Here is a 13,244-nt window from a genome sequence, read left to right as displayed (position 1 = left end):
TCTGATTCACTATTGTCCGACTTTCATCAACTAGCACTACATCGTCCGCGAAAAGCATACACCAAGGGATGTCCCCTTGTATGTCCCTTGTGACCTCATCTATCACTAAGGCAAACAGATAAGGGCTCAAAGCTGACCCTTGATGTAGTCCTATCCTAATCAGGAAGTCATCCGTGTCTCCATTACTTGTTCGAACACTAGTCACAACATTGTTGTACATGTTCTTAATGAGCCCGACGTACTTCGTTGGGACTTTATGTTTGTCCAAAGCCCACCACATAACATTCCTTGGTATTTTGTCATAAGCTTTCTCCAAGTCAATAAAAGCCATGTGTAGGTCCTTCTTCTCCCTATACCGCTCCATAACTTGTCTTATTAAGAAAATTGATTCCATGGTTGACCTACCGGGCATGAAACCAAATTGGTTCATAGAGACCCGCATTATTGCTCTCAAGCGATGCTCGATAACTCTCTCCCATAGCTTCATAGTATGGCTCATCAACTTAATTCTCCGGTAATTAGTACAACTTTGAATATCCCCTTTATTCTTGTAGATCGGTACCAATATACTTCTCCTCCACTCGTCAGGCATCTTGTTCGATCGAAAAATATGGTTGAACAGCTTGTTAGCCATACTATAGCTATGTCTCCGAGGCATCTCCACACCTCGATTGGGATACCATCCGGTCCCATCGCCTTACCTCCTTTCATCCTTTTCAACGCTTCTCTGACCTCAAATTTTTGGATTCTCCGCACAAAGCGCCTATTGGTGTCATCAAAAGAGTCATCCAACTGAAAGGTTGTGTCCGTATTCTCACCATTGAACAATTTATCAAAATACTCTTGCCATCGATGTCGGATCTCATCCTCCTTCACCAAGAGATGCTCCCTTTCATCCTTAATGCACTTACACTCTTCAAAATATTTCAGTAACTATTGTTAGGAGTATAGATTCCTTAGCACCCATGGTGCTGTTATTCAATACAAGTGTTATTCATAACAACTATATGCTCGAACGTTTTACTTCACTTTGTAGAAAATGTGTTTGAGTACATCAGATAAAACAAATCCTCTTCATCAATTCTGCACATGAAAACAACGGAAGGTTGTATGATTGTCGACTTCCTGACCCTTATGAGGCTGCACTTTTGCTTTTGGATAAAAAATATTTTATTTATACACAGAAGATCTCAGTTCATGTCAAGTACTCCCTCCGTTCCAAATTATAAGATGTTTTAGCTTTTCTAGATACTTTTTTTTACTATGTATCTAGACATAGCGTATATCTAAGTGCATAGCAACAGTTATCTAGAAATGCTAAAACGTCTTATAATTTGGAATGGAAGTAGTAGTTTATATTGCACTTTGTTCATTGGGTTTCATCCTTTTTGTTTGTAAAGCTCATTCAGCCCTTTGTTTATTACATCACCGTGAACTACAACATAAATTTTTGGTTATGGCAGGACGTAGATGCCGACAAAAGTCCAATCTCAGTTGATGGAGCACTTGCAGCTTCAAGTTTGTTTAAGATCATTGTGGAGTCACACTTGAAGGGTACAAATCTCTTTATATTCTCATTTAAATGTAACCTCAGACTTGAAGAATGTTACAGATGTTGTAAAAGATTTTCTATTTTGTTTACGTCCTGCATACTGATTACTCTTATTTTTCTTTGACATAGCTGCTGCTGATTCTGCGTTTGAGGATACTGATGATACTGAATATTTTCATGTTTCTGTTTCAAGTATGCTTAAATTCCACAGACAGTTCATCTGTTCTAGTATGTCTTAACTCCTTTGGATTCATCATACTAATGAAGTACTTCTTCCAGAACGTGATGAGCAGTTAGCCTTGTATGCTCTAATAGCACGTGCTGCTGCAGACACTACTATTCCATTTCTTGCACAGTTGTTTTCAGAACGATTTGCCCGGCTAAATCAGGTCTTCTTGTTATCTTGTAATTTAACTCATTTATTAAGAAAAGGATAAGCTACTACGCTACCCTGCTACTGTAGCCTTGTACATTCTACTGTTTTAAAGTGGTGCTGTTTTTGTAGTTAACATTTAATAGATTTTTCTTAGCAGAGAAATGGTGAAAGTGATCCTACTCAAACACTGGAAGAGCTCTATTGGCTGTTGTTGGTTACTAGTCATGTCCTAACTGACTCAGGCGAAGGAGAAACACTACTTGTAATTACTCTAAAGCTTCTCTTTCTTTACTAGCATTTATAAAGCCCTTTCTGTGAATATTGTCATGTTTCTTTTTCTTTACTAGCATATCACGAATGTGCTCATTGTTCTTCATATCATCTCTTCATTTTTTTTTCTCGAACACGTAGGAGAGCTGCGTATCATTGTATTAATAGAAGAAAAAGAGAGTCATACATAGACCCGAACCCCACACACCCACCCACCACTACATAGACACTGGATCACCGGTTAAGAAAGACAAAAAGACGACCCTACAACAGTCCATTAGACTGATCCTCCAGCAGAGAGCAGGGAAATTCCCTTGGCTCCTGCTAGGCTCCACCAATGAGCTTCTTCCCTAGCCAGAGCCAGAGCCAAGTTGACATTTGGGGTTGCCCCATTAAAAACACAATCATTTCTATGTCGCCAGATGCTCCAGGCTCCCAAAATGACTAGGGAATTCAGACCCAACCTATAATCTCCACTAGCAGCACTATCAACTTTTCTCCACCAATTATCAAAGGATTGGTCAGAAGGTTGAGGAGCAAGTGCTGCAAAACCAAAGCGCGACAGGAGGGAGAACCAAAAGTCTCTTGAGAATACACAGCCCACAAGAAGATGTTGAATGTCCTCCTCCTCTTGATCACATAGAAGGCACTGATCTGGATGAGGGAGCCCCCTCTTTGCCAATCTGTCCGCTGTCCAACATCTATTATGAGCGACCAGCCACATGAAAAATTTGCATTTGGGGGGGGGGGGCAGGATTTCCAGATTCTCTCATAAGGTTCAAAGAAGATTGCACCCTGAAAAAGCGTATCATAGGCGCTCTTTGCCGTACATACTCCTGAAGTAGATAGCCTCCAGATGTGCTTATCAGGAATTTCCTCATTTAGCTCCACACCATTCAGGATATCCCAAAGTTCAAGATACTGAATCAAGGCAGTTGAACCGATCTCACCTTGTATGTCCTCTGTCCATTTTTCCCCAGTTAGTGCTTCCAACACAGTACGTCTACTTGACCTTTTAGGAACCAGTGCATATACCAGAGGTGTGATGTCCTGAATTCTTTTGCCATCTAACCATTTGTCCTCCCAAAAGAGTGTATTGGATCCATTTCCAACTTCAGTTATTACAGCCACAGAGATGAGGCCAGCTACCTCTCTACTGACTTGGATAGGTAGATTTGCCCACGGTTTGCTGGGCTCACTCCGCTTGAGCCACGGCCATCGTGCTTTTAAGGCGATACTCAAAGCCTTCAGATCAGCAATCCCAAGACCACCTAGTTCTCGGGAGCGGCACACTTTAGGCCAGGCAATGAGACAGTGACCACCCTTTGCCTCTTTTCGGCCTCTCCACAGGAAGGCCCTTCTGATCTTGTCAATGGCTTTGAAAGGCCAAGGTGGGAGATCTGTTGCCATGGCCACATAAATCAGGATTCCTGTGAGAACATACTGCACTTGAATAACTCTACCAGCTCGGGTCATCAAATCAGCCTTCCACCCAGGAAGCTGATCTGCAATTCTGTCAATGATGGGTTGGACCTGCTCCTTAGTCAGCTTCTTGATGGTCAGGGGGAGACCCAAATATTTGCAAGGGAAATCCAGCATCTCACAGGGCAACAGATTCTGAATGAGGGCCAGATTTTCCTCAGCACAATGGATTGGTAGCACATTACTTTTTTTAACATTTCTGTAGCTCAGTTTGATTTATTTCACATGGTTTCATGTGTTAGATGTCTACACACACACACACACACACACACACACACGCACGCACGCACACACACACACATTTTCCTTCTAGTTGGAGTGGTTTTCTGCATATGTAACACTCGTACATATAGCCCTTTGGGCCTGTGAATAGTACACTGAGTTGCCATTTCCTAACATGGTATCACAGACTAGAGTTAGCTAGATTCGCACCTTGTTGTGGTCGTGCTGCCGGTGAGCTTCTCCAGCCAGCAACTTCACCTGCATCTGCCGTGCTCCCTGTGGCCCCACGTCAACACGTGCCTACCCTTGCACCCACACTCGTGGCCACCTGCCCAGCGCTCCCATGCACGCCCTGCATGGCAGTGGCCGCCGCTATCTCCCAAAGACGCTGTTCATCACTAGTAGCGCTGAGAGCTCTTGACATGCTAGGGGTCGCTCCATCGAATGCACAAGCATTGAGATGTGTCTAGATAATCCAAGCCCCTAGCGCGACCGGGGAATTGATCCCTTCTTTTGGTGTTCTGGAATTATGCGCCAAGATCTATCCCATCATTCATCAAACTCCGTATCAGCTGGCTGAGGTGCAATTTGTTGTAACCCGACACGTCGAAGGATGGAGTACCAGTGCTGCCTTGCAAAGGGGCATGATACTAGGAGATGGTAGGGGTTTGGGAGTATTCTCAATCTGCATGAGAAGGTCTTCTTAATGCAATGCCCAGGGGCTGTCTTTTTTTCTCGAACAACACAGGAGAGCTGTGTGCCATTTCATTAAGAAGAAAAGTACATAAAGGAGGGGGGGGGGGGGGGGGGAGGCGTTAAACCCTCCTAGTACATACAACCCCGACCAATCCGGGGGCTGTCTTATTCCTGGTTACATAAGAGTCATCGCTTAGGATGGGGCAGACCACGAGCGCAAGCCGATCAGCCGTCCAACATCTATCATGAGCTACAAGCCACAGAAAAAAACTTGCACTTTCCAGGAGCCCAACTTTTCCAAATTCGTTCCCATGGCCTAAACTGAATTGCTCCTTGAAAAAGATACTCATATGCCAATTTTGTTGAATATTGACCAGAGGAGGATAAGCTCCATATGCGCACATCTTCTACATCAGGCTGCAGCGAGAAATCCATGATGAGATCCCAAAGACCGAGGTACAACAAAGCTCCTCATGCATCCAAAATCCATAGGTGTTGAGAGCCTCTGCCACCGTTCTTTTCTTGATATTTCTCTTGACCACCACGGAGTGTAAGTAACGATGTCTATGATACGCTGCCCATGTAACCACCTATCTTCCCAAAAAAGTGTGCGAGTTCCATCCCCCACTTAAGTCACAATGGTTATTGCAAAGAACACTCTAACCTACCTGGATTGGAAACATGCCCATGGCCAGTGCGGTTCAGTTTTTTCCAGCCATAACCAGCGCATTTGGAGTGCCCATCCTAAGCCTTTCAGATCTGAGATGCCCAGTTCTCCAAGCTCTCGAGGGCGCATCACCTTTCCCCAAGCTACTAGGCAATGTCCTCCCTTCACCTCTTTTCTTCCGCAACCCACTGATGCTGAACCACTGAATGATGCCACTCGTTATTGTCAGCTAGTTGGGAGCCTTGTCTATCTTGGGATCACTCGTCTGGACATTTCTCACTCTTCATATCCAGTTTGTCTTGGCTCCTACCCAGCTCCACTATGATCACCTCCTTCAGGTTCTGTGACACCTTCGTGGAACTACCTCTCGCCGCCTTCTCTTTCCTCACTCCAGGTTACTCTGATGTTAAAATGGCTAGTGATCACTCTGATCATCGCTCCCTCTTGGCTTATTGTATGCCTCCTTGATTGCCTGGAAAACCAAGAAGCAGACCACTGTTTCCTGTTCGAGTGCTAAGGTTGAGCTGCGCGCTATGGCGATTGTGACTACAGAGGTGACATGACTACGATGGCTTCTCGAGGATTTCAGTGTGCCTGCTACTGCACCAACTCTCTCTCTTTTGACGGCACTGGTGCCATCAATATTGCTCAAGATCTTGTGAAGCATGAACTCACCAAGCGCTTGGAGTTGATGCTTCCTACATGAGATTGCAGGTGCATGATCAGGTTGTGACTCTCCACCATGTGCCTTCAGAGGTTCAATTAGCTGATTTCTTCACAAAGGCACAGATGAGGGCACATCATAGCCTTTTACTCTCCAAACTTAGTGTTATAGATCCACCATGAGTTGTGGGGAGTGTGTGTGTGTGTGTGTGTGTGTGTTGGGGGGGGGGGGGGGGGGGGGGGGGGGGGGCTATTTTTACATTCACATGTATTTTCCCTCTAGTTGGAGGGCTTTTTCTACATATGTAACACTTGTACATCCCTTTGGACCTGTGAATACGCTGAGTTGCCACTTACTAACATAATACACCATTTGTCACGTAATTTTGCAAACTATATTGACACTGCATTCTTTTATGCTTTGTGTCATTTATTACTTCAATAAGCTAAGAAATATGTCTTAAAGTTAACAGTTCTCACTGTTGTTAATTAATTTTGAACAGATCCCTGAAGCATTACAGGCTGGATTCCCTAATGTGATTGAAGCAACACAGCATCCTGTTGTTACACTCTCCTGGTGAAAAATCTTACCTCAATCTATTCCCCTTTTTATTTCATTGAAAATCAGGAATCCGGTTGTTTTTAGTGGAAAGACAATCGGTTGACCTGCAGTTTTGGGGCCAGTTGCAGCTCTGATAACCCATTTGACTGTATTAACAGTATTAATACTGTTGTAGCAATATAATGTGAATATTTGTCTCTTGATAATGCAGGTCTATAATAAATTTTTCCAGGCAGTGTCTAGATCCAGGAATTAGGGCAAAATACTTCAGTCCACGACTAATGGAGGTACTTCTCTGTACTGTTATCTATCGTCCTCGTTTTCTTTATGTAAAAGAATTCCCTTTTGCTCTGGACCTAAGCTAACCATTATTTTCTGTGAATGGTTCTTGGACATTGTTTTATACTTATTTTAAAAAGAGGTTGTCTTAAGTTCTTTATTGATGTTGGCAGGCTGTGATCTGGTTCTTGGCCAGATGGGTTGCAACCTACTTAGTGCCACTTGATGTGAGTAGAGGAAAAGTAAGCAGAGAAATTGATAGTGTGGGTACAAATGGACCCCAACATTCCAGAAAACTGCTAAACAGTTTTGCTTGGGAAAATAACCAAGGAGAGCTTGTTCTTGATTTTGTTGTTCTCATTTCAATGTTAGCACTTACTATATATCAGGGAGAAACTGAGTTGCAGGTAAGCTTTGTTTTTACTTATTAATCATGATGGAATTGTGCAGAGTGCCTAGACATGTTTGATCTTTTGATTTCATGATATCTTTGATGTGACTTTAGCCTTATCATTCCATCATACTATGCGATTGATCCAAAATACCAAATACAGCATAACTTGACCAAGCGTCAACAATGCCCACAACTTTCAAGATTCTCACTAGAGTGTTTTCATTAGCGTTAGACAATATAAAAGTTTCGGTTATCCCTTATCTGTTGCTTTGATTCCTGTTCTCAGACACTGACGTGCCAGAAGCTACTTGCTACAGTTGTTCGCCGGAAACACACATGCACTTATCTTGTTCAACTGGTAAGCCCAAATCTACTGCTACAACCAATGACATCTTACTGATGCTTGCATTTTCATATAGTACAATGCACATTAGTTTGTGCACACAAAAAAGTTTGGTAGCGTTTGTATCATCTGATGTACAGTAATTGCATGTTTTAGTGAACACACTCCAGTTCAATTATTGATTCTTATCCTTCTTTTATTTTTTGAAGACACATGGGAGCTGCGTATCATTATATTTAGAAGAAATTATTGATTCTTATACTAATCGCTATATTTTTAAAAATCAAAATATTAATGACCAAGAAGATACTAATAATTGTAAAGAAAGGACTATGCTGGTAATGGTCACAAAGCTGTGACTTTCAATTTCCACATGCACTGCATTAAATGTGTTACCTAGAATATCTTTTTACGTACTGCTTGTTTCTGCCTGAACAAGAAAACATACTATGTTGTATTGATTGCTAAAACTTTTTTGTTTTGTTTTCCTAATCTTTGTGGTGTTCCATGTACCCTTTTAGGATTCATGGCGTGATCTTACAAGAGCTTTTGCAAGTGGACGCTCTTTGCTTTCATTGAGTGGACGTTTACAAGTAAGTGACGTACCATGTGCAAATCATGTTGTTCTACCCTATGGCTTTATATTTTTGAAGATCTTATGCTTCTATTGCTATTTTTTTACAGAGATCTCTAGCAGAAACACTTGCCTGTGCTGCTTCCTGCATCAAAGATCCTGAAGCATCTGCACAGTAAGACTATTGTTTACTTCTGGCTGTTATTCTAAGAAACAGAGATGAGGGTTTAACAGTGCCTGTATTGATTCCTTTAAAGGTACCTGAGGGATCTCATGGGACCAGTGGCGGGGTGCCTGGTAGAAAATGCTAGCAGGAGTGATCTAAAATCTGTGGCACAACAAGGAGATGTTGTTTACATGGTAAGTATGTATGATCTTTGCTTTGTGCTCTTTTAGAGAAGAATAAAGGAAATAGGTCAATGGTTGTAGGTCTGTTGCCTATTGGAACGGCTAAGAGGCGCTGCTAGAGCTACTCAACCCCGCACTCAAAAAGTTCTATTTGAGATGGGTCGTACTGTGATGAACCCACTTTTGACTCTTCTGGAGGTCTACAAAAATCATGTAATGTTATTTTTCAAGCATCATACTATCACTCTACAAGTGAACGTTGAAGATCATGCAATTAAGTTTTCCCCATCCCTTTAGTCCTCAGTCGTATACATGATACTCAAGTTTGTGGTGGACTTTGTTGATGGTCAAGCTGTATTCCTGGATGCTAAAGAAACATCAGCTTTGGTGAACTTTTGCTTGCGACTGCTCCAGATATACTCCTCTCATAACATTGGGAAGGTAAGAATATGAGTACTTCTATTTTATTCTGTGTCGTAATATTCCTTTTTTTTTGCCAATGTGACTGATGACTCTGACTATTACTATTCTCAAAGAAACGATGTCAGCCATTGTAGTAACTTCATGATACTAATTACATTTTCGTTCTCTTTTCTGGTGTTACCCCTATCTCACCATTCACAGCTTCCCTATGCCAAAAAGCATTTTAAGCCTGTGCTCATGCTTTTCTTGTTAATTTCTGCAGAAATACTGATCTCCTTAGTGGACTCTGTTCATAGAAAAGATCTAATGAGACTGTCCAAGTGGCGCTAGTGCAGGTTTAAATAGTCATTTAATGTTGATAACTTAAGTAAGGACGCTCCTTAAATAAAGTCAGCTAAAGATATTTTTCTGTTTTTATTTTTGTTTGGCCTCTGGTGCTTTGTGTGCTAATTTCTGCAGAAATGCTAATCTACTTAGACATAGAAAAGATCTATCTGGAGATGTTCAAGTGACACTAGTGCAGATTCATTTAGTCATCTAATGTTGATAACTAAGGGCATGCCTTGAACTTGAATAAAGGCAATTAAAGAAATTAACGCGAGTGCCGAGTGAGCAATATTGTATTAAAAAGGTTAAATATGGCTTGCAGTTTGTATAGTTTCCAAACAGCAATGCTACCATTTTTGTGGAGCTTGTAGATAATTTTCTTCAGGGACTGACCCTATGGTATCTCTATTTTCTAGGTAATGCTCTCTCTTTCTTCAAGTCTGCGTAGTGAGTCACAAGCAGAAAAATATAAGGATTTGCGAGCTTTGCTTCGTCTTCTGACAAATATATGCTCGAAGGATTTGGTAACTTTTGTTCCGTTACACCCTGTTTGTTTAATTTGGCCAAAAGTTCTGCATAACTAACAGACACAGTTGTCAAGTGCAGGTTGGCTTTCTGTCTGATTGCGATGGTGAAGGTTCACCTGATATTGCAGAGGTACGCAGCTGATGTTTCTTGCAAAAAAAAAAGTATGTAGTTGCTGGCCTTCTATCTTTCTTGTTGAGTGTCGGGTTGTTGAGACTTGGAATCCCCACAGCAAACACCAGAGCTTTCATTCGTCCATGGCATTTTTAGCCAACTCTTCTGTACTTGGGTTCATAATAAAAAAAAACCCTTGAGGATACAGATTGACAAACCAATACAAGGGTCAAACTCTGCTTGTTTTGAAACCGTAAGGTGTTGCATTCTGCTAGCTGTTGTATTTTCCATCCAGGGAAGAAAACTTACTGAGGTCATATAACTTATTTATTTAGCCAAGTGTATTGCTATTTATTCACATCGAAAACTAACATTAATTAGTTTGAAACATAATAACTGAGATGTTACCTTTACAGGTTATCTACGTTGGTCTTGATATTGTGACCCCCTTGATATCTTTGGACCTTCTGAAATACCCTAAACTTAGTCGTGATGTAAGTCGTTTTGAGTTTTCTCCTTTAGTTTTTGTAATAGAGGATAATAGCAATCAAATGCTAATCTTTAGTCTGGTTTCTTTGCAGTATTTTGTGCTTATGTCACACTTGTTGGAAGTGTACCCGGAAAAGGTTGCTCACTTAAATAGAGACGCTTTTACGAGGATTATTGGAAGTCTTGACTTCGGGCTCCGTAATCAGGCATGTGCACTTTCTAAATCTGCATTAACTCTGTTCTTTTTTTTTTTTTTGTGTGTGTGTTGTAAGTTGATTTTCGGTTAGCACCAGTAAGTTTGGGGATTTCCTGAACGGAACAAAAATCACTCCTATATTTTCTAAGGTTTCGGATTGCAGCAGCATAGCTTGCAGTAATCATGGTATAGTTTCTGCATATTGATTGCAGCCACAGAAGAGTTGGTAGCTCTTGATCCTTTGTTTCACTTCAAAACTTGGCTGTTGTGCTAGGGAAGGCTAGACAATTAGTTTGTGGCCTTCCGTTTATTGTGAGTGATACATCTGGTTCGTTTTTTAATGGCATTTAGGAATGGAAAAGATTAGCTTGCCCTGAATGTCATATATTTAACAACGAATGGAACCTTAGACATTTTGGTGTTGTTTTTCATGCTTTTTGTCACCTTTTGTTTGAATTATGACCATGTGCTTTTCATGTTAATATTATCAGTCAAATGCAACTCACCCCCATACCCCATTCACTTCTGGCGTCTCTTATAAATTGAACTATGTGTCATGCTCATTGTTTGCTGTTCCACACCATTTACCCTCTAGTGCGAATTTCTATTCTTCAAGCTGATATAGTTCAGACTTATTTTGTCTGTTGCAGGATAGCGATGTTGTTGAGAGGTGCCTGGCAGCAGTAAATGCTCTTGCTTCATACCATTTCAAGGAAATATTAGGAGGGAGAGGAGGACTGAACTCGCAGCTCATGGAATCTGAAGGATCAAATGGCAAACTGCAGGAAAGCATATCAAGTCACTTCTTGAGACTTCTATTGCAAATACTTCTTTTTGAAGATTTCAGGTGAGCTCTGTGTATCAGTAATTTGATTTTGACTGCTTTGAATCTTGAGCGAAGTAAATTTTATTTGGCATAATTTGCCAATTATTTAGTAGCTCTAGTTTTATGTAAATTAAACTTCTAAGCTGTCAAGCTATTTTTGCAGATTGGAGTTGGCAGGTTATGCTGCAGATGCTTTGCTTCCTTTGTTGTTCTGTGAACAGGAGTTATATCAGGTCCCTCCCCCTCCTTCCCTCTGATCTGAAAAATAAGTACTATATTATGCATATTATAATCTCAGTAACCTGAAGAAAATGTTATGTCAATAATATTGGAAGCTAATACTAAACTCAGAACTATTAAAGGGCAGACCCAGTGCAGAACTATTACATCCATTTTATTCTGTAATGGACTGATAGTCATCAGATCGAGCGCAAACCTGATACTAGTTGTGTTCTTTGCTACATATCCTCACCTTGCTTTTATCTGCAGAGATTGGTCCATGAGTTGCTCGAGAAACAACAGAATCCTACCGTGAAATCAAGGCTGGCAACTGTGTTCCATAACCTCACAAGTTCAAACAATCTCTCAAGCTCGCTCGACCGGCCAAACAGGCAGAGATTCAGGAAAAACCTCCTTAGCTTCCTGGCGGATGTCTCGGGCTTCATGCAGATCAAGTAGATGCGATGGCATATGGAACCAGTGATTGTTTGACCAGTCAATTAAATCCTGAGGAAGCACTTCACCATTGTGGTAGGAGTGCATGTCGGCACCACATAGCGGTGGATTGATGAGAGCGAGGACTGCCATGACAACAGCCGTCTTGGTCCAGTAGATCTTGAAGGGCTAGTGTCACCAGAAAAGATAGGGAGCTGGGGCTAGTCTTAGGGTTGGCATTCATAGCACGTTTGCTGGACAAGATGGAGGCGTCTCTGGCCATGAGATCGTCGTGTAAATGCGTTGGTTAGACGTGCTCTACAGAAACGGTGGGAATTTTGTTGTGGCGACTCGTTTTGTCATGTCCGGCAGTTTCCCACAAGCAGGAGGTAGAATTGGTGGTCGCTTGCTAGCTCGAGATGTTGAGTTGATGTAAAATACTGCTTGACTTCAACGTGTCTCATTCGCAGGAGGAGAAAGCGTCACGGCTTGCTGTAACTAGATGGGTTTACTCTTCCTTGTGGCATAGGATCCCCAAAGAAGACTTTGCTGGGGTATTTGCAGCCAAATGATGAAACAGTATGATTGCGAGAGGTTTTCAATCTTTCCTACCAAATTTGGCCTGCAGTTATGATGACACTGAGTGCAGATACAGGCATGAGGCATGCCAAAACTGGCGGGCACCACATGTGTCTCGGTGGGGGTCACTGCTGCACCGGCGTCTGGTCCTGTGCGGCTATGCTCCCTTGTGTGAGAATCTCTAGGCTTCAGCAGCACTCCAGTCCAGTGCATACCTCACCAGTCACCACTGGGCAGCCTGTGCGTCGGTGCCTGCGTGCACAAGCTGTTGCCAGATCTCAGATCGTACATTCCTGTTTGCAAGCAGGCTTGGGGCCAATCTCTTTGAATTCCATGGGGGATGCGATTGGCTGGCCGTGATTCGCATGCCTGCGTTTGGTCGGTCGGATATCTCTTCTCGAAGATCCATTTCTGCGCAATTGTTTGCAGTTCTTGTAACAATACCCCCGCTGATTCTTGTAGCAATGGCGTGCGATTTGATACCAGCATGTCGAAGTGGAAAAACAATTCGTTTTTTATTAGAATTGAAAAACGATACAGCATGGATAGTGGAATCTGAGACTCACGTGACAAGAGCACGGCAGCGACACTGGATGACGCACCGGCAAACAGTAGCGTCACTATTCTAGTGGCCCCAGTAGACGGACGCCGACAGAGATCCTCGTCCATCCAAATTCCCAACC

At 42.1% G+C, this 13,244-nt stretch overlaps 1 protein-coding gene across 4 annotated transcripts in view; it reads left to right on the top strand.

Annotated features, from left to right (window-relative positions):
* LOC136520732 (uncharacterized) overlaps positions 1–12,619 on the top strand; it is a 40,889-nt gene extending 28,270 nt beyond the window's left edge. For 2 of the 4 annotated variants that reach the window (XM_066514399.1, XM_066514383.1), the window contains exons 13-32: positions 1,464–1,554; positions 1,682–1,744; positions 1,832–1,941; positions 2,086–2,190; positions 6,432–6,505; positions 6,702–6,777; positions 6,943–7,176; positions 7,450–7,521; positions 8,028–8,099; positions 8,191–8,255; positions 8,338–8,440; positions 8,510–8,641; positions 8,726–8,869; positions 9,595–9,702; positions 9,785–9,835; positions 10,234–10,311; positions 10,399–10,512; positions 11,153–11,349; positions 11,492–11,561; positions 11,818–12,619. In XM_066514399.1, coding sequence (XP_066370496.1) covers positions 1,464–1,554; positions 1,682–1,744; positions 1,832–1,941; positions 2,086–2,190; positions 6,432–6,505; positions 6,702–6,777; positions 6,943–7,176; positions 7,450–7,521; positions 8,028–8,099; positions 8,191–8,255; positions 8,338–8,440; positions 8,510–8,641; positions 8,726–8,869; positions 9,595–9,702; positions 9,785–9,835; positions 10,234–10,311; positions 10,399–10,512; positions 11,153–11,349; positions 11,492–11,561; positions 11,818–12,006 — 2,148 coding nt within the window. In that variant the 3' untranslated portion in view covers positions 12,007–12,619. The remainder of the gene's footprint in view (positions 1–1,463; positions 1,555–1,681; positions 1,745–1,831; positions 1,942–2,085; positions 2,191–6,431; positions 6,506–6,701; positions 6,778–6,942; positions 7,177–7,449; positions 7,522–8,027; positions 8,100–8,190; positions 8,256–8,337; positions 8,441–8,509; positions 8,642–8,725; positions 8,870–9,594; positions 9,703–9,784; positions 9,836–10,233; positions 10,312–10,398; positions 10,513–11,152; positions 11,350–11,491; positions 11,562–11,817) is intronic. The other 2 variants (XM_066514404.1, XM_066514390.1) reach the window with 2 other exon arrangements.
* The last annotated feature ends 625 nt before the right edge of the window (positions 12,620–13,244 follow it).

Source organism: Miscanthus floridulus, chromosome 2, assembly GCF_019320115.1.
Source record: "Miscanthus floridulus cultivar M001 chromosome 2, ASM1932011v1, whole genome shotgun sequence".
Taxonomy (NCBI): Eukaryota; Viridiplantae; Streptophyta; class Magnoliopsida; order Poales; family Poaceae; genus Miscanthus; species Miscanthus floridulus.
Note: the sequence above shows the minus strand (reverse complement) of the source record. Positions and strands in the feature narration are given on the sequence as shown.